Source organism: Lepisma saccharinum, chromosome 5 (assembly GCF_977018435.1).
Source record: "Lepisma saccharinum chromosome 5, izLepSacc3.1, whole genome shotgun sequence".
Taxonomy (NCBI): domain Eukaryota; kingdom Metazoa; phylum Arthropoda; class Insecta; order Zygentoma; family Lepismatidae; genus Lepisma; species Lepisma saccharinum.
In genome coordinates, this window is record NC_139233.1 from 4512239 (window position 1) to 4533586 (window position 21348).

The following is a 21348-nucleotide window of genomic DNA, read 5'->3' on the forward strand; positions in this document are numbered from 1 at the left end:
TTGATTTGCATTCCTTTCACACCACGTGGGGAGACGATTGGTTTATTGTGCCTGGACCTCTTCTCAAGAAAGCTGTTTCCAAATCAAGCCCCGCTGAAGACTGAACGAATGTGTTTTTCTCGTGTTCGAAACATCCCCCTACACATACCAAGGAAGAAGCAACAATATCTGTTGTCCAGAGGCGGCAATTTAAAATAATCCTTCTACGTGAATTTTTTGGGGGGCGGAAAGTGCCTTGTCCCCATGAAGTCGGCGCCTATGCTGTCGTCCCAAAGGTTTATTATCGCAGCACAGGCACGTAGCCAGGGGCGGGCTCGCCTCCTCCGAAATCATAAGAAGATGTAATTTAAATAATGTATAGTGGTAATTAGTTTTACTTCATTAGCAGGATTAAACATCTTGTACAGTAAGTTGTAATATACTGAGGGATTCATCTTTAGGGCTTCTACTTCTCCACTTTTTCGCTTTTAGATGTCTGCAGCTGATTAGGGATGAGCCCCCACCACTAGAAATATAATTCTGGCTACAGGCCTTTCGCAGCATAAGTTTTCTATCTGCCCCTATCCTATGCAAGATCTGGCCACTCCACTGTGTTTACAAGTCTCATTCAGGTCGTCTGAATATTATGACAATGGTCCACTTTGTGCACAGAAAGGCTAATTGGGACTGGACCTACAGTTAAAGTGGGATCCCAACCACTATATGCCTCCAATATTATAACGATGGTTCTATACTAGCATGGACTGCTATTTCGACATCGTCCATTGTCTAGTGCATGGGGGGGATGGGGCGGCAGCTTGAAGTACTTGGTTAGCGCACTAAGAATTAAGAGAGACAGAATCCGTGTTAACCGAAGTGAAAGTGTAGTACTTGTTTGCCACTAACTTCCATGGCGGAGTGATCAGCATAGCGTTCTACCTCGTCGAAGGTCCAGGGTTCGAATCCTATCCTGGGCATAAGTGTTGTTTGTGAGTGCCTTTTTATCATTTTCGTATCGTCACTTATCCTCATCTTCGCGATTAACCAAAGAGGTAGAGTGGTGATACTTTGAGATGGGTGAAGGGACAATCACAAATATGTAGGGAGGACACATCACGACCCCATAGAGGATTATACTAGCTGCGAGTCCAGACACAGAGCTTCACTAGTCTGCAGAATGCAGTCTGGGATTTACTACATGGAAGGGTGTCCGCGAAAAGGGTCACTTTTTATACCCCATGTCGGGATATTCTTATCCTGCGCAAATGCTGTTTTTGTATGTTAGTACCCGCGACATTAGTGCCCCATCAGCCATCACAAAATACCGCCACAATACAACATTTCACCCTAAGAACACGTATATCGATTCCCAACTTCAGACAAGGAGGAAAACATGGAAGAGAGAAGGAAGAAGGAACAGGTGGGAAGGTGATCAGGGGAGGGAAAGTACTGGCATTATTTTCTTCTACGATTCTCACGTTCATTGCTTCTGCACTCATCCTAAGGCCAATCTGATCCGCCAGTGTCTGTCCTTGACACGTTCTTACGGATGCTGCGCTGGTCACGTTCTCAATAAAAATCCTATCATCTCGGGCACGTGACTAGCAGAGTTTTGGATACGTCTCACTTGGCATCATTTCCTCTCCGTCCTTAAGTTTTCTTCCTCTTTGGATTTTGGAATAGAAACGAAAAGTGTTTCGGATGAAGAAATTCCAGCACTGGAACACAGTACAACAAATGCTTTTTCTTTAGGGATGGTAACAATGCATGCCGTAACACATTGTATATGATGCATGTACAACTCAAGACGAGACCGAGAAATTGCCATCCTTATTATTATTATTATTTAGAATGTTTGTTATTGCAAACGTTAGCCTGCAAAATTTATTTTTCAAAACTTCAGTACCATATTTTCTCATATAACACCACAACTATGCACTGTATCTAAAAGATATAAACAATATATTTGTGATTGTTTACAAGTAGTTTATGCTTTTGTTAATTCTTTCAATTATTACAACTGAAATATTATTCTAACTAGAAATAAATGTCTGATGAAGGAAGAGTGTCTTTTTAACGAATCGTGACAGCAAAAATTGTCTATGTGCTTGTAAGAACCGTAAACTGCAAGAGAAATAATTCCACAATTCAAGTAGACGTACATACAAGAAGAGTTTTGCAAGTTGCTTGAAAAGAGTTCAGAAATTATGTAATAAGATATACAGGTGCAAAATCATAATACAGGGCTAATGTATTGTATACCAAGATTCTTGACCTACAGTTTTTATGAGTCTTATAGGATTGCTTTTCAGCTCTCCTACCCCAGCAAAAAATCCAAACGCTAGCCAGTAGATTTTTTTCCAAATGCGAAAACTACTCTTTTTGAGGTAAGCACTTCATCAATACAGCACCGAACTCCGAGTTGATGTGCAAAAGTTTGGGTTTGCTTTGAAGTCGTTAGTAGCGTGAGCAAGCGGCGATTGAAGTTAGGTCGGCTGTGCGACACACAGCTACTTCGAGATATCGTGCAAGGCGTAATTGAATAAATGAGAGGATTGTGTGATTAATTTAAGATCAGCTTGCACGTCAGCTCTTGCTGGGAACTAAATTCCGGCACTAGTGGTTCATTTGTGATGCAGTAAATCGAAAATAAACTTTGTATATCAACAGCTTGACTCATTTTACTACTGACTATTGAAAATAAAAAAAATTGTAGTGTTTACTTGTTGTTGTTTTTTTGTGCCATCTTGCTAGTAAGCAGTCACGATTCAGTTCTGCTTCACTGTGCTAATCCAAATATGACATAGGTGGGATTATCGGATTGTTGTGTAGTAATTGAATCTAATTTCAACAGCAAGACTATCTGAGTAAAAAGAGGGTAGGACAGAATAAGACGAGAATATGTATTCATTAATGCATGGGGATGTTTTCCGATGTTACACACGTCACATCCCTCCAGCCCCATAGATTCCATATCAAGTGCAACTACATTTCGTAGTTTGTGCGTAAACGCCATAGCTTTAATGCGAATTTTAGATTAGAAGACAGAGAGTAGTCTTGTGTGCTTTATGGAGAAGTTCGATAACACTATATTTTGGAAATAATCCCCCTTTTTTAATGGAACAAAACCACTACGTTCTATGAGTATATGGTTTTAGACACATTAACTTCACCTACATCGTAATGTTTGATGCTTTCTTTACCACTATTTAAACAGTCTGTAATAATTTGAAGGATCGTTTGTTAGGGCAAAATATTTTCCCAACTGTCGAATTAGCATACTAATAATCCATTTCACAGCGTTTGCGATGCCAGTTTAAACTGGAGGCCCAGTCCCGATTAGCCTATTCTTAGACTTTGACAATTTTTTGCCAATACAAAGCAAGGCTGTTCGCAAATTCTCATCCTAAATACTTTACATTCAGTTTCACATACCCTTGTTCTCATATTAGACTTTTCACGATGTCAGTCAATAGATATTCCACGAAAAATATGGCTAAATTTTATTCTGGAACGTGCACAATTGACTGGATTAGTAATGTTTTCTCTCCAATATCTTTTAATGAGAAATAATTTTCACAAGATATCACGTGATTCTGAATGTCTTCTTTGAAGGGTTTCGAAGAACTTGCGGTTCAGGAAAAATAATTGTTAAAAATGTGGAAATCTGATGATATCGTGACCTGTCGCACGATTCTATAACTCGCACACAAGGGCACAAAAGATATTGAGGCAATCGTGCTTTAAATATAGAGAAATCAAGAGTACTCCTCAAGTAGAAGCACCTTGAGCTATTGTCGATATTCCAATGTAATTTTGCATGAAAACAACAATGGCTGATATCAGGTTGGATCAGAAAGATAAGAGGCTCAGAAAACAGCACAATGAGTGAAAACATTAGGACATGAATCATCTGCTTTGACAAGCCATGCCAAGATAGGTGTGTGTGGTGTGGGCCGTGGAAAATAGAGGCTCACGTGTTATGCATGCAGTTGGCGTAAAACTTGTGGCTTAGATCTGAAATTGAAAAATGATCTTTTATCGTGCCTTTGGAGCGTACGTAATTTACGATTTTGCAGAAAGCGTGGCAAAGTGGAATTATTGTCAACCAAGAGACATGCTTTTGGCAATTTTTGCATTCTTACATCATATTTTATGGGCGTCGGGAGGAAGTCTAACTAGTCCGTCGACCCCTCTGGAAAATTGTTATCCTTTATTTCAAGTTACAAAAAAAGCAGAAAGCTTGTTTTTTTTATTGTTAATAAAAGAAATAAGGTACAGTTAATTTGTATTCGAACAGAATAACCAAAGAAAAAGCGGCGTTAGGTTGAATTTTGGAAAAAATACGGGAATCACCTTGCGTTTTCTCAAATTCTATCATCTAATCCAGGGAATAAATGGTTTCACTGTTTTCAAGAAATTCAAAAAGTGAGAGTTTTATATGAAAGATGAAATAACATAAATGTAATGGCTAAATTTTCCCCCAAACTTTTCAAGCTTTTTCTTGAATCAGGTGTGTAAATTTTAATAACAAAACAAAATAATTGTGAAATTTTGTACACTAACTATATGAAATACAATTCACCCTTCTGGCGGAAAGAGTAAAAAAGTATCTTCAAGGATAAAATAATAGTACTACTACTACTAATAATAATTTGGAATGAATTTGGTATATTTTATGAGATTATAATAACACTGGTTAACACACATTTTCTGGTTTTCCAATGGTTTTAAGGTAACTTTGGGGTGCTGATTCCAAATCTGATCTCAGATTTGCTCTATCACATCTCATTTGTATGCTATTGGCAAATCCCATTTTGATTTATTTTTACCCGGAATTGACCGGTGGTCACTATCACATCAGGTTTTTGAGATATCAGATATTGCATTTTCAATAAAAACAGCACATTTATGATCATATATGAAGAGCCAAACAGATATACAGATGAGAATAAGATAAGATACAATATACAATAATAACGAAACAAACCTTTTATGAGCCGTAGCACAGTTGTGACTGCATATAAATGCAAGTGAAGGCATATTACTATGTAAGAATTGAAATGTGAAGATAAGAAAATGAAATGAAATGAAATGTGAAGATAAGTAAATTATGTACAAAGGTACGTTGACTGCTGCATCTGCAGTAACGACCTCTTCTTTGACGATCTCCGGTGTTCAGCTTCTGGAATGTCTCTCATCAAGGACCAGCAGCATCTGCCATCATGTTGGAGTCCCATCGGCCTTGGTAACGTTCTTCCATAACTTTAATGTCTTCATGAAAGCGTTCACCTTGCTCTTCGCTCAAATGACCCAAGTTCTCTGGATCAAGAGCTTTGACGAATTGCTTCATTAATCCAAGTTTTATGTGCAGTGGGGGAAATACAATTTTATTCCTATCAACAAAGGCTCATTCTTGATGTTCTTGTCAGCAGGCGTCAAACTGATTCTTGGTGGCCAGGTCATTTTAACCCAGTGTTCTAATGTAGCCCTACTGTCCCAGTAGCACAGGAAACAAGGGTATTTGGTATGACCTCCTTGCTGCCCCAGCAGAAAATTAACCATTTTCAAATCAACAAAAAATACCTATCCATAAACAAGATATTCCAATCTATCCATATTTGTCTTGATGTTTGCATACTCTTCTTTCATTCGTACAGAGTGTCCTATTGGGATTGAACCATATATATTTCTGTTGTGCAGTAACACACATTCCAAACTCCTTTTACTACTGTCAATAAAAAGTATCCATTCACTTGAATCATATGCAGGCAGTCCCATATTCAGAAGAAGCCCTTCAACATCATTACAATAAACAAGTTTACCGTCAGAATGGAAGTACTTTCGCAGTGCTGCTTCTCTGTTTCGATAAAAGGAGACACTAGTGCCAGGTCTGAGTAGTCCTTTCTCTTTCAGCCTGGAAGCCAACACTTCAGCAGACTGCTTTGGCAAATACAAATCTCTTACCAGATCATTCAATTCAGGCTGACTAAACAGAGGAATTTTATCAGAATCTGCAACAGATGGCGTATATTCGGTCCGAGCATCATCCTCATCATCTGTAGAAGCAGGTGAAGTGAGGGTTTCAACATCAATCTCTGGTAGCTCAGTAAATACAGGCACTAATATTTCCTCACAGTGTTCAACTGGTCGTCTGGCAGATGGGATATCTGGGTATTGTAAGTGGTGTTTGTTCGTCTTATTGAATCTTTTTACATTGACAAGGCAGAAGTAGCAGTCATCCAAATGATTTGTTGGTTCTCTCCAAACCATTGGCACACCAAACTTCAGCTTAGTATTCTTTCCTTCAGACCATGATCGCAAAGTTTCAACACAGGTTTTGCACACTTTGTGGGGAGCCCAATTTATGTCTTGGTCTCCCAGTCGTACCTTAAAGTAGGCAATATACACCTTCTTGACAAAGGTATTGATGTTGTGCCTTTGATCCCTCAAGGTGAAGCTGCCACAGTTGTAGCAGAAGATATCTGCGTCATTACGGCAAGTCCTTCTTCCGGATGTTGTAGCCATTGTTAGATCACGACCTGCAAATGAAAAATATAACATAAATGTTGATGTCTACATAAAAGCATATTATAAACACACTATCCTACAAATACAACGCCATATTTTATCACTAAAGCACTCACTGACTCGCATCAACTAGTAATCATAAGTGACCACCGGGTAAAATCAATTAAAATGGGATTTGCCATTAGCATACAAATGAGATGTGATAGAGCAAATCTGAGATCAGATTTGGAATCAGCACACTGAAATTAGTCTAAAACAGTTGGAAAAGTCCATGCCAGAAATCATTTTATTTTTTTGTTGTTGACCAGTGTAATTGTTATTATTTCTACTATTCAAGTTTTATCAATGGCTAGACTCCCCCGCCCCCTACAAAAAAATTCTGGCGACGCCCATGATCATACATACACCCATCGTAGCATGACTGATATCCAATCTGGAATGTTGAGTAAAGAGGACTTGCTTTTAAGCAAGTTTTGGATAAGTCGAGAATGTCGACTCGTGTAAGAGTTGTTCTTCCCTGTTGAAGCTTGAATCTGCATACATTCCTCTGCGTATATTAAACAAGGAACTGGACAACAGCTTTTTTATTTCTAGTTGTATCCTTAACAAACAATTCATACATCCCACACTCACACTCAATCACACTTGAGAGCTGCGATGGTCCAGTGATGGGGTGGGGTGTCTGACTGCCACGCGCAAGACCCGGGTTTGCTTTCCGGAAAGGATGATTTCAGGGTGGGATTCGAACCACTGTGCGATGTGCCTCCACCGGGTATCGAACTCAGGACTCCTTACTTACATGGCGGCGATGTTACCACCACGAGCCTCCACATTATATCACCCCACAATTGAAATTCCATGTACCTTCCCCCCCCCCAAAAAAAAAAACGTTTTTCCCAATCCTCCCAAGATGACAATGCTTGTAGGCAGTAAAAAATGTAAAAGTGTGGTAAATATGTAAGGTTCGGGAATTTCTTGGTGGTGAAGCTTGAACCATTCTTAACTACACCACGGTGTATGTATTTCACTTCAATATTTTCTGTGTACTGTGCGTATAGCCACAGTTTGACGCTTAGCAAGGAACATTTCCTCCAATTTTCCAACTGATTTTTTTTTTTAAGTACCTCACTGGTGGTGATCGTCCTCGTCTCCGACACAGAAACATCCTCTTTAACCGGGAATCTTCAGGGAATAGGGTGGTGGCGGTCTGGTCTGTCTTATTGATTTTTCGGGGGTCCTGGCGAGCAGAATTACGGAAGAAAGCAGCTCAGTTCGGGCGTCGTAAACCAGGAATTCCAGAATAAATGAGCCAGCCCATCCTGGAAGTTTTCATTGCCTCGTGGCCTGAGAGGAAATAACGTAAAATGAGGGAACCGATATATAATATCGAGGCCTTCCACGCGTGTAACGTTTTTTTTTAAAATTATCTTGCACGAAAAAAGAGAGAGAATATGTTTCTCTGAGATATTGTCGACCCATATTTTTAATACCTGTGAGATTGCGAAGATGAAACGTTAATAACGATGATAATGATTAATGGCAGGTAGTAGGGGCCCATAACAATAGCTGAGAAATATTGAAGAATTTATAAGGTTCTTAGGTACCTTTTTGGGAGGCATGGTCTGAGTTGCAAAGGGCTGCAACAAAAGTTAAAGACGAGAGGTTCCTTTTGGAATGAGCTGTTTATTATCATTTCGGAGAATGTTGCGTAGATATAAAGATATATAAGTTACAGGAATAATAGCGGAATTCTCAGGCAATCGTAGCGTTCTGTACATTTCTTGGTTTCACTACACACTCTAGCAGTTTGAAAATTCTATGGGAACGGATTGTAGAGTGAGGTAATTTTCCTAACATCTGTGGAAGATACATGCTCGAAGTTAGGGGGGATGCAGGTTTTTTCTCTAAGCATTTCCCAGCTGTCTCGTAGTCACCATGTTAAACCATAAGAAGCCCCCTCCCGGCTAACGCCAAGGCTCGATCAAACATCCCCCAGCCAGGGGTAGACAATACAGGGCGGCTGAAAATTTTCAACTCGCACCTGAATTTTCAAATTCATAGTGCTAAATGAAATATATATTTTTAAAATTTCGAGTACGCAAGGTCGTATTTAGAAGGGGGTCCCCGGACCCCCCCCCCCCCCCGAAAGACTTATCAAGTACTAGAATTAAATAATGAAAAATATATTCGTTTAGCCTTTGTTGTATAATTTCCTCTGAACTTATTGGAAGACAAGGATTATATTGGGATCATACGGCTTTGAAGGACAGGAAGGAGTCCGAAGGACGTATTTAGGTGGTCCGGACCCATCCCCCCACCCGAAAGACTTATTAAGTACGAAAATTAAATAATGAAAATATACTCGTTTATCATTTGTTGTATAATTTCCTCTGAACTAGTTGGGATCATACGACTTTGAAGCATAGGAAGGACGTATTTAGAGGTCAGGATCCCCCCTTCCCCACCCGAAAGACTTATTAAATACGGAAATTAAATAATAAAAATATACTCGTTTAGCATTTGTTGTATAATTTCCTCTGAACTTATTGGAAGATAGGGATTATATTGGGATCATAGGGCTTTGAACGACATTACAAAGAAGATTTGTGTACACTGCTTCTCAAAATAATATTCATAAAATATTAATCAGAAACTTACTTTTCTCCAACTACATGTAATATAATTTTTGTTATTTGATAAATATTCAATTTTTCATCTATTTTGCATTAATTTCATTGCCAGGTCACTTGCTTTTATGTAAATTATTCCGATCTTAACTACAGGTAAGCTACATAATGAATGTGCCCTGATATATCCCTGTAATTATACAGTCTTTTTACCTATTTGTGTAATAATACTGTAATATTAATTGATGTATTGTAATTAGTATTAATTCGATTTAATAGGATTATTTTAAATTAAACATTATTGTTATTACTATTCCTAAGAAACTTAGACCCCCCGAAACATATTTCTAGATATGTGCCTGCGAGTACAGAATGTGTTTTTAATGTTTTTTTGTGTTTTTTGTAACACGTGTATCATTAAATCAGAATAATAAATGCCACTATAAATTTTTTCACCGTTGCTAGCCGAATTTCAAAATCTGCAGTGCTATGGTAGACTCGGCCATATAGTGTATTGCATAGTTATTCATACTGTTACCAGTTTAACCTTCTTACGAATGCCACTCAGCGCATGAATTAATTTGCACATTTCACCAATAAAAGTTACTAGCATCTGCAGCTTGTATGATTCACAGACAAATGAAGTCAAAATTTGCTACATTTTTAAAGTGTCACACACGTAACGCACTTTTGTTAATGCTTTTCATGCATTCAGACTCTGTCATCATACTCAAGTTTTTTATTTATTTGTTAGCAGACACCACAAAAGTATTTCATGAAATCAGTTCGTTGTGAATATTTTAATCCAATCTCATGTCTAGAACCTTAAATTTTGTGTGTAAAATGTCACACACGTGACGCTGGAATGGCTCTATTTGGAAAAATAATACCTGAGTAAAAGGGGCTGGCGCCTGAATTAGCTTTAGTTGAGGTTTTCTACCCCTGCTCGAGCTAACACTTGCCACTTCAAGCGCTGAACAAAACTGAAGATGTCCCCACAAATGTTAACTTCCTATAATAATTCTTGGCCACGCTCACCAATGCACATACGCACGTTCCGTCTTCGAAAAGAAACGAACTTGGATCATTAATTATGGTCGCGGTAGTGCAATGAACTTTCCACCTCAGATGATGTCATGAAATGCTGTACCACTATCTTGTTTACATAGTCACTGGCTGTGGAGGACAAAGTCAACATGCTTGTGCGAGTGATTGAATGTTTGGAAATTGCTGGCGTTTCATTTAATGTGCACTTATAGTAACTAGTGATTTTTACATACTGGTACAAATATCCGAGTTCTTTTACATATCTTTTCCTTCGTATGTAACCAAGCAAAAATGTCTGCGAATTACATGGTAGGGAACGACATACAGGAATTTCGTACCATAGGTTTACATATTTTCCGAAGACTATTAATTTTAACATACCTACATTTAACATATTTATGTATATATTTCTTATGTTTGGCTTGACTACTAAACTAAAAATATATTAACAATAAAAATAAAACAAGAATGCAAGACAAAAATGTTGATTTCTCACCGTGTTCAGGGTGTTACTCAATAAGTCCCTAACAATGGTGATAATACAGAGCATTCCCTGACATTCGCTACGAGACTCGGCGGCAAGCGGCCCGGCGTCAGCGCTTGTCTTTCCCGGTGAACGGGGTCCGCGACAGTCGCACGCTACAGTCTGTTTTTTTCACTCTTCCTGCCTTCGCTCTCTTTCCCTATCTGTCGACGTTGCAGACTGACGCCAGTATAATCCTCCCTCGGAAGTTGTGTTGTGTCGTGTCCGTGTGTTGAAGATTGTGGCTTAATATGGCACCACAAAAGTTTACATTACAACAAAGGATTTATCTTGTCGAGTGTTACTTTGGAAAGAGGAATTGTGGAGAAGTGCGACGACGTTTTGCAACAAAATTTCGTGGTGTTCCCGTTCCACATAGGACCACTAAATTAAACCTCGTAAAAGCGTTTAGAGTAACAGGGTCAGTTCTGAATAAAAGTGGAAAGAAAAATGAGGAAATTTTAAAAAAATAAAGTATACAAAGACAATCCGCACACCATCCGTGAGTTTAAAGAGAGAATTGTACGAGAAATCGGGAGAATTTCAGTAGATGCACGTGTAAATGCCAATTTCCATCGGAGATGCCAGGAATGTGTTGCAGCAGAGGGACATCATTTTCAACACCTTCTGTAGTCAAGGTTAGTACACAATATGAAAACTGTAATTTTAATAGCCGACTCTAGCGCGTGTGGTGTGTGTCCAATTAGAGACTACTGTTATTATTTTACAGGTTCCGTAAGCACTGCCAGTAACATAACGGGGGCCAATTCGTGCTGTGGTCCAGGACCCGGTTCCGGGTCGGAATCGAGTCGCAGCTCTAGTCCGGACCCAACCACCCCGGTTCAGACCCGGATCGCCCGCCGGCTGACCAAGAGGAACGAACGGGGAGAGACGCCCCTGCACCTGGCCGCCATCAGAGGAGATCTCCGGGAAACTCAGAGGTTGATACGCCAAGGGGCCGATGTCAACTGCAAGGACTTCGCTGGTGAGTAAATGACATTTTGGAACTTTCTTCCTTCCCCGCAAACCTACTGAAGATTCCAGACATTCTTTTTTTATTTATTGAGAACATTTGAGATACAGGATAATGCAGTGCTTAAAGTGGTTTCAGTCAATAGCCGGAACGCCAACCACAAATGAATTGACGTGATAGGTACTTCTACTACAACTACTACTACTACTACTAATAATAATAATAATAAATGCATATTAAAATAACCTATTATTATTATTATTATTATTGCGTCCAGAGTAAATACGTGTGCGGTGTAGAAGATTTTTTTCTTTTTTTAATTTCCAGTCTAAGCTTCTCTGCGTAAAGAAGATTTGTGTTGTATAGGCATGGGTACTCAAAACTGGAATTCTTGAAGAAGTGTATTGTAGCGGATAATTGAAGTCATTTAACAAAGGGTAGTTCTCGCCGTGGCTTACATAGAATTTGAATTAAAAATTTCGATTTCGAGGAATTTCATCAAACCACGTTCTTAAGCATTCTACATACAATACACAGAAGAAACTTATTTGTTCGAATAAACAATTCGCGATTTGTCCATCTTTTTCTAAAACATATACAAACAATTTGATACCCTTTACTGAATTACGAGTACTTTGACCATTTTTGTCTTGGTAATTCTAAGTAAATCGTCGATATTGCTCAAATAATTTAGTTGTAGTGAACAAGCATTTGTTTCTCGCCCATTTAAACAAACAGTGGTTGGTTTCAAGAAACTATAAACAATATTTTTCCTGTTAAGATCTTTTTTATGTATTGTAATACTGCATGTGTACTTTACATAATTATTTCACTTTAATGTTATAGAGCGACCGCAAGGGAAAGAACCTTGGACGAAAAGTGTGGGCGCAGCTTTCCCTTCCTCCCTCCAGCTAGGTCCATAAGAAAGCGGCTTCAGCCGGATTGGGCACACTTTTCCGGTTTTATCAGTGGTACGAGGGTCACTATTTATATTTTGAGCCTAACAATGAAAAAACAGGAATTTGGCATTGAAAACTGCTTTATTGTTTTTCGAAGTATTCTCCTTTATGGTCAATACACTTTTGCATTTGTTCGAACCATTTGTCAAAGCAGTTTTTCCAATCTTCTTGAGACACCTCCATAATATGGTTTTTGAACGCATCAACGGCGTCTTCCGCCGACGAAAATCGTTGCCCACGCAATTTATTCTTGACATTCGGGAACAAGAAGAAGTCATTGGGGAAGCCAAATCAGGACTGTACGGCGGATGACCCATCAATTCGATTTTTTGACTGTTCATAAAGTCGGTTGTTAGACGAGATGTGTGACAGCTGGCATTGTCTTGATGAAGAATGATCCGACTGCGTTTGTTTGTTTTCCGTATTTGACCGAAGACTTCTGGCAAACAAATTGTTGCGTACCATTCAGAGTTGACCGTTCTACGTTCCTCTAAAGGCACAGTTGCCACATGACCAGTTTTCCCGAAAAAACAGGCGACCATTTGTTTCGATGTGCTTCGAGCGCGAACAACTTTTGTTGGATTGGGTTCATCTTGAAACACCCATACAGTCGACTGCTGTTTACGTTCCGGCTCATATGCATATATCCATGATTCGTCACCTGTTACAATCTTATATACGTCTTTTGAAGCACCACGATTGTATTTATTGAGCATTTGTTTGCACCAATTGACGCGAGCGTCTTTTTGAGTTTTTGTCAAATTGTGTGGGATCCAACGAGAACATACCTTTCTCACAGCTAAATGATCATGTAATATTTTATATATGCTGGTGGAACTGATGCCTATGGTTGCCTCAATCTCACAGTATGTCACATGACGATCTTGCAGTATTAGGTTTTGCACAGCATCAATGTTTTCTTGAACAACAACTGATTTTGGACGACCTTCGCGAATCTCGTTGGTGAGCGAATGGCGGCCACGATCAAATTCGTTATACCAGCGTTTCACAGTGGCAAAGGATGGGGCTTCATCGCCAAATGTGGAAAATTAATTCCATTTTATTGTTGTCGCGCAATCTTCAAGGCAACATAAACAACACAAATGAAGCTATTGACAAAACATTTGAAGTACGTTATGGTCAATAATGCCAGACGATTCCGTGCAAACGTCAAATCGCACCTAACTTCAATCAGTGTTGCCAAGGCTCAAAATATAAATAGTGACCCTCGTATCTGATAAGCCGTTGACAAGCTGTCACAATGTACAGGATTGCGCACAAAAAAATGAGGCGATCTTATCAGATAAAAAATGTTCTCAAGCCGTTCTCACTTCTGTTGTGTTTGATTGTATGCGTGTGTGGACTTACACGTGTTTTTGCAGTCAACCTAACCTAACCTAACTTTTGAGTTTGAGTAAATTGGTATGATTTACTATTTTATCTAATTTCTCTCTCTCTTCTTGTCTAAAGAAAAAAAACAGTTTTGCGCACAGACTTTAAAGCTATCAATGTGGCAACGTTCGATCAAAATCCGTGCGCAAAACAGGTCAGTGAGGTTTGTGCGCAATTCTGGATCTAAAGTGTGCGCAAGTCGGTTGCGGCGAAGAAAGCATGCTCCACTCTGCCCCTCCCCACCACGCGGGAGTACGGTACACAGGAGTCTGCCCAGGTTTTCTTGCTTGTGGTTCCACTATATCTTATTTAATATTAAAGCATAATGTTCATTTCTGCGGGCAAATGTATTTTTATGAAAATTATTTTTATAAATCTTTCAAGATAAATTTGAATTATCAACATACGTAGACATTCTAAAGTAACGCAAGCCGGTCTCCATGGCAGAGTTGTTAGCACAGTGCACTACGACACTCGGGTTCGAATCCATGGGTGTTCTTTGTGAGTGTCCCTTCATCAGTTCCCTCCTGTTATCACTAATCCCCATCTTCGCGATTAGCCAAAAGTGGCAGAAAATCGAAGTAAAAATAAACCAAATTCATCAATCATAAAGCAACGCACAAGCCGTAATGCTTTTTAAATGTTAATACTCTCCTTAGGAATGTTCTAAGTACATTATCACCTTACATTAGCAACTGTGTATGTGAGCGAGCGCGCGTATGGGCTAGGCTATTTCATTTAATTATAATGTACTTGACATGGTGGCTATGAAAATGATAACATTTTCTTCAGATAAACATTGGTTTCTTACTAATCCAACAATTGAATAACATCTACCTCTAGTTTTTTTCCCCTCTTGGAAGACGGATAGATATTATTTATGATTGTCCTCGCTGCTGTAAGACGGAAGTGGTGAACGGGAAGGGAACAACTAATAGATAACCAAGTTTAAAGTAGAAGCGGAAATTACGTCAGGAACAACTTAACCACTTCATCCGAAGTGTTTCCGGTACTTTTTGACAGACAACTTAGTTTCTAAGGGCTTAAGAGCCCAAGTTTTCCATTATTGGTAACTTTAGGTGTGTGTGTGTGTGTGTGTGTGTGTGTTTTGATGGTTTCCTTGTAAAACTTTACTAGAGATGGTTGTTGAGTTATGTTGTTTACTTCTAGGCGGTAAAAAAGTAAAAGTGAACAATCTGTATTTGTGTTATTGGCTATTTAACGTCGCTTTCGGTGCCTCTTTACATAATCACCCGCAAGGGGGGAGGGTCAAATGTACCCCCCCCCCATCGAGATGAAAGTTCATGTAATTCAAATGGTGAAATTGTAGTGATATTATATTACAAATACTTTATCGTATTTATTTATATATTTATTGCATTACAAACCATTTACAGGCAAGTTACAGCAATTAACTGCCATATCCAACAATATAAGGAGAGATCTTTTTCACCAGAGACATTAGAAACATGTTGACTGCCGTAACTAGGGGTGTTCGGGACATTAAATTTTTGGTCCGAACAGGATTGGGAAGGGACTTTTTTTAAATCTCGATGTTTCGAACTGAAAAAAAGAAAAATAATCCCGACCAGGTTGGGAAATTTTCGAAATTTCCCGATGCGGTGAAAATCTCGAATTCTAGTCACTGTTTCCCCATGAACTGATTTTTTTTTCATTTCTGGGAGAAAGAAACTTAATTTCAAGAAATTTCAGACACTTCCTGTGCACAAAATACAGTACATTTGTTTTGGCTCTGCGGCCGAGATAGCGTGTGAACAACTTTGAGCAACTCTTATAACACAAGTTATGCAATATAAATAATGCATGGCGCAAAAGTCATCATCCTATTTGAACTGACCTTTACTTTGACATCTTGTTGTTTATATCAGTAGTGTTTTGTCAGTTAAATAGAAGATACTCAAAAATTTTATTGTGTGCGAAAATGAATAAGTATACCCCACAAGAACGTGCAAAAATTGTGACAGTTTTGCGTGACACTTTTCCGGGCAAAGTAATATCCCGTTTTGGTGATTTGCCATGGCCGGCCAGGTCCCCCGATTTTATCGCTCCAGATTTTTTTCTTTGGGGATATTTGAAGTCATTGGTTTATGTGAATAAGCCAGAGACGTTACAGCAAGTAAAGAACAATATTCAGCATGAAATTGAAAACACTTCCCCGCAGATTTCCAACACCATAGAAAACGCAATAAAAAGAACTTAAATTTGCATCAATTCGAATGGTGGTCATTTATTGGATGTTATTTTTAAAAATTGAGGACATAAAACTTACAAGTATCAATAAAAGTTTAACACAAAAGAAACCTACTTTGTTTAATTTAAGACCCAAGCTATAGGCTAAGAAAATCAGGTGATGGATGACTTTTGCGCCACCTTGAATAATTTTCTACATGCTAATGATGTGTGCGTAAATAAGCGAGACTTTACGGGACGAAAATGCCGGCATGTACGTCATGTCACGCGCTATCTCGGCTTAGAGCCAAAACAAACACACTGCGCAAAGAATTGACCACTTTTAAAATACGATACTTTAGAATTTCTCGACTGTTCGAGATCCCGAAAACGCCAAAGTTTCAATCTGATTCAATCAATTCAGTTTCAATTTTGTGGAAACAACTTGATCTTTTGCAATCTACTACCTCTTTCGCAAACATGAAACCATGGAAAATTGTTCGAAAAAAATTGAACATGCACGATGCTGCTTAATTTAGGGATCCAGATTCGAATTCCAAATAAGACTTATTCCGACTTGTATTAAGCTTATCCTGATAATTTCTCTATTCACCTATTTAAATTATGAATGTCTACTTACCGAATAAAGTAAAATTCGCCGCAAGGAAATGTCCTTATCTCTCATTTGTCTCAACCTCTATAGCTCTCAATTTATCCCCAACAGAGGAAATTTCATCTCCTCTGAGAATATATCGTCGAATGAGAGCCAGAGTTAGTTGACTGATTGATTGATTGATTGATTTGAAATTTCTTGGGTGCTTCGGTACGTATAATGTTGCATCCCCCTAAAAGTACGCAAAATAGGAAAAATCCCCTTGTCTAAAATCCTTACCTAACCTTGCAGGGCGGGTCGGGCAAATTATAAAATGTGGAATAGCAGAAAAAATAACGAGTATTATTATCACGGTTATAAATGTCATTATACAATAATATATGTTATAAACTAATAAAAACATTTTTTTTCAAAATAAAAGAAAATAATAATATTAACCTTTGCACGTCACGTTCAAGAAAAGGCTTTAAATGTTGGGCGGATTATTTTTTTTATAAACTGTGCGTGACCTCTCACCTACAACCGTAATTATTAGAATTTTGAAAACTGTGAAACCATCTGTTCTTTGGATGAAATGGTAGAATATAACCTTGTGCCTGTATTTTTCACTCAGTATTTTCGATCCAATGCATTTGTACTATTCTGTTCGAGTAATAACTAAATGAACTTTTTCTGTTCTTCACAATAAGAGTAACAACCTTTCGGCTTTCTTGTATTTTGAATTGCACGATGTCAATTTCTAGGTGGGGGGTGGGGTCCACTGGCCCCTTCGATGCCCATGGTGCGGACTGTATCAATATTCACACATTATCGTATTAAAAAAGAAACTAGTATCGTTTTTTTTTTTTTTAAAGTATTTTTGTTTGTTTAGAATACCTCTCTGTCGTTATCCTGTATGGTCATCCGAAACAATGGTCTTATTCCAAGCTTAAATTGCTTAGAAATTTAGTAAAAACCAATGGAGGCTTTATACAAGTTGGTGCACCATTTTCGTCAACTGTTTACAATAACAGTGTTCAGTTTTCAAAATCACTCACGGAAATCATTATTACAGATATTTCTGATATCCGTTCACTCTCCCCAACAAGCTCTCCGAAAATAGAAACCCTAAACAGTACAATATTAATAATCAATCATTAGATATTGTGATCACATCATACTTAAAAGATAAGTAATATTCACCTTACAATACCATGGAAATAATTCATTAAGTAATGTAATATTTCTCAAGTCTGCCTTCAAGTAAACTCTAATTGTAGTACCTTGAATTTATTATATTTAATTATATACGGAAATTGGTTATTTTACAGCCTGTATGGGTCCAAAACTAATTATTATGTAATACGAGCAGCAAGATATTCGGTAAGCTGTTTCTCTCTTTTAGATGGTCAGTAAATAAAAAAGTTGCGCGAGTTATATTCCTATCTGCAACAATATAACTGCAAACGTAACTTACAGTTAGTTACTTTTTTTAAGTAACGGTAACTGTAACTCAATTACTTTTAAAAGTAACTTTTCAATTCTGGTTATAATATAATTATCCTTTGTAAGAACAATAATATCTTGATTCCGAGGGCGGGGTTGAGCATGTAGTATTCATGCTATTTTCGTAACTTTTTTTTCTTTCTTTCTTTTGTCGGATTTGTCCCCGAGCAGTTGGTAGAAAACCCCAAATGTACGTGGTGCTGTTGTTCGTGACAGGAATTCGTCCACTTCCAGTTCCAGCAGGTTGCCTGGTTTCCAGGGCTGGAAGACGCCATCACGAAAGATACACGAGCCCTTGGTTGCGAATGGGGAAAGGTCGGGGACTGCACATTTCCACTTTTCATAGCTGGTTTTCTTTGTGGTTTTTGTTGTTAGGGACTTGCTTGCACAGTGTTGCACACTCACTCCTGAGGATATCGCCAGTTTTTTTTTTATCTTCTTACCATCATGAGTTTACATGCGTGAAATTTATTTTCAAGGCGTCGGTTTAAAGTTTCCTGAGAATGCTTTACTAGAAAGGAGCGAGGAGAAAAATAAGGGCCCCAGAAAGAAGCCATTTTTTCTAGAACCTTTTATTCTTTCTTTTTAATTATTTTGATTGATACAAGCAAAACTGACATTTTACGGCATTGCAGGCGTTAGCCCACAAAGGGATGTTGGTCTCCGGACGTTTGGGTTGGGTTAGAAAGATTACACAGTTAAAGTTTATTATTATTTATTCGTTACAATTCCGACAGGGAGATTAATAGAACTTCGGGATGAACACGCTTTGAAACTTGTGAAACAGTATCAGGAAACCCGAGCACATGGTAGCGACAGGCAAAAGCAGATTGAAGAGATGTATCTATACAGCTACGCACAGTTACGGGTTGAAAGCTAATGGTATTGTTACAACAAGAAGAGTCTATGAATGTGCATACTTACTTACTTACTCTGTAGCATTCTCAAACGCGAAGGTTTATGGCTGCAGCAACACAAGCCTTCCATCTGTCCCTATGCTAGACAATATCGATCCAATCTTTTTCAACCTTACCGTACAGATTTGTTTAGGTCCATCTCCATCTTGGTCTTGGTCTACCTACAGGTCTGTTATTGAAATAAATGCATATTAGCCGAAAATGCGACATGTCGAAATAAAAATACTTAAAAGGAGAAAAGTATATCTGGCAGATAAGAAAAATATGATGTGGGAAGTAGGGAATTATTAGGAATTTTAGTATGTGCTTAGAAGCACTTCTGCAAGAAGAGTTATTCAAAATGGGAGCAGAACTGCAAGTATAGATGTAATCGGCATATGTTGTTTTTAGGAGTGATGGAGAATATCAATTTGGGGGGGCTGAAATGCCATTTTTTTCATTACTATTCGCGATTAAAATTATCCGATATGCCATCTGGTGGGATTTTCCGGAACTGCTCTATGTAGGATACGGTGTTGTGTTGATGTGTCAAAGCATGGGAAATATGTTCGAAAGAGTAACGTGTACTGTTCAGTTTTTCGCTACAAATCGTTTTGTGGGTCCGGACAAATGAAAAGTTTACATGTGTTTCCACCCCGTGCAATGAACAAAATGAAATTTGTAAATATATCAGGGAAAACAGAATTATTGGACAGAAGATTGGCATGGACTGATGGTGATACATTGAAATGCGGTAAGGAAATTACGAGGAATGAATGAGTCCGTTCACTTTATTTTCCGAAAGATGAAAGTAAAGTTTTAAATTGTTCTTTATGAATAAAACATTCTTTTCGAAAACAATGTTTTATCCCAGACCTTGTCGGTGGTATTATCTATTATGTACCTAGTCTTACCATAAATACTGTCCCAAAGTTGTAAGTAAATAGACACAAAATGGTGAGAGATATTGTAATATCAGAATAACATGAGGTGCATGGATGCATTATGAACCAAAATCACAAATAATTATTCGAAATGGCCACCTTTAGCACTGACACACTTCTGAAGTCTTCGTGGCCACGCATCAATTGAATTACGCAACACATCGACTGGAAAATGATCAACTGCCTTCAGAAGAGACCGACCGCTGTAAACGTTCAATATTGGGATGTCTGTTCTTCCAAGCCATCTCCTGAAGCTTGGACCACAATTTGTAGTCCAAAGGGTATAGGTCCGGACTTGCAGAAGGCCAATCTTAAGTGGAAATGAAGTCTGGAACATTTGCTATGAGGGCACGCTCCATTTCTGTGAAAAAGGGGTAAAAACATCAGCCAAAGTGTACCAGCAGACAGTGCTTGAAGAACGATGCAAGAATCTTACCGACAGCATCTTCCATGGAGAGAACTGGAGCTTCCAGCAGTACTCAGCCCCAGCACACAAAGCACTCACCACCCAGCAGTGGTTGGAGGCAAATGTTCCTGACTTCATTTCCACGTCAGATTGGCCCTCTGCCAGTCCAGACTTAAACCCTTTGGACTACAAATTGTGGTCCAAGCTTCAAGAGATGGCTTGCAAGAAGAGACATCCCAATATTGACAGTTTAAAGCGGTCTCTTCAGAAGGCAGCTGCGGAGTTTCCACTTGATGTGTTGCGTAATTCCATTGATGACTGGCCACGAAGACTTCAGAAGTGTGTCAGTGCTACAGGTGGCCATTTCGAATAATTATTTGTGATTTTGGTTCATAATGCATCCATGCACCTCATGTTATTCTGATATTACAATATCTCTCACCATTTTGTGTCTGTTTATTTACAACTTTGGGACAGTATTTATGGTAAGACTAGGTATGAAATTTGGAATAGGTGCAAGTCAGTTAAGTGCGAAGATGAAAATAGTTTGAGAATTAATTAATATCTGTAATCATAAAGGTATCCAGAAAAAGAAAATCGACATGTTAATGTTGCTGTTTCATTTAGTAGGTCCTTTATCAGTGAAGATAGCCTCGATGAAATTCTGAATTCTATTATTATTGTGTTATTATTAAACCAGCCTGCTTCTTTGGGGGAAGAACTGCAACGGTATGTTTACATTTTTCTCCTGACCAAGCTTTGCAAATACAGGCGAATTGCTTT

General features: G+C 38.5%; 1 protein-coding gene across 2 annotated transcripts in view; it reads left to right on the plus strand.

Annotated features, from left to right (window-relative positions):
• Positions 1 to 21348, plus strand: part of LOC145987621 (uncharacterized) — a 321334-nt gene that overhangs the window by 44556 nt on the left and 255430 nt on the right. The window contains exon 3 of one of the 2 annotated variants that reach the window (XM_083122025.1): positions 11438 to 11692. The exons of the other annotated variant lie outside the window; for it this stretch is intronic. Coding sequence (XP_082978151.1) covers positions 11438 to 11692 — 255 coding nt within the window. The remainder of the gene's footprint in view (positions 1 to 11437; positions 11693 to 21348) is intronic. 2 annotated transcript variants of the gene reach the window in all.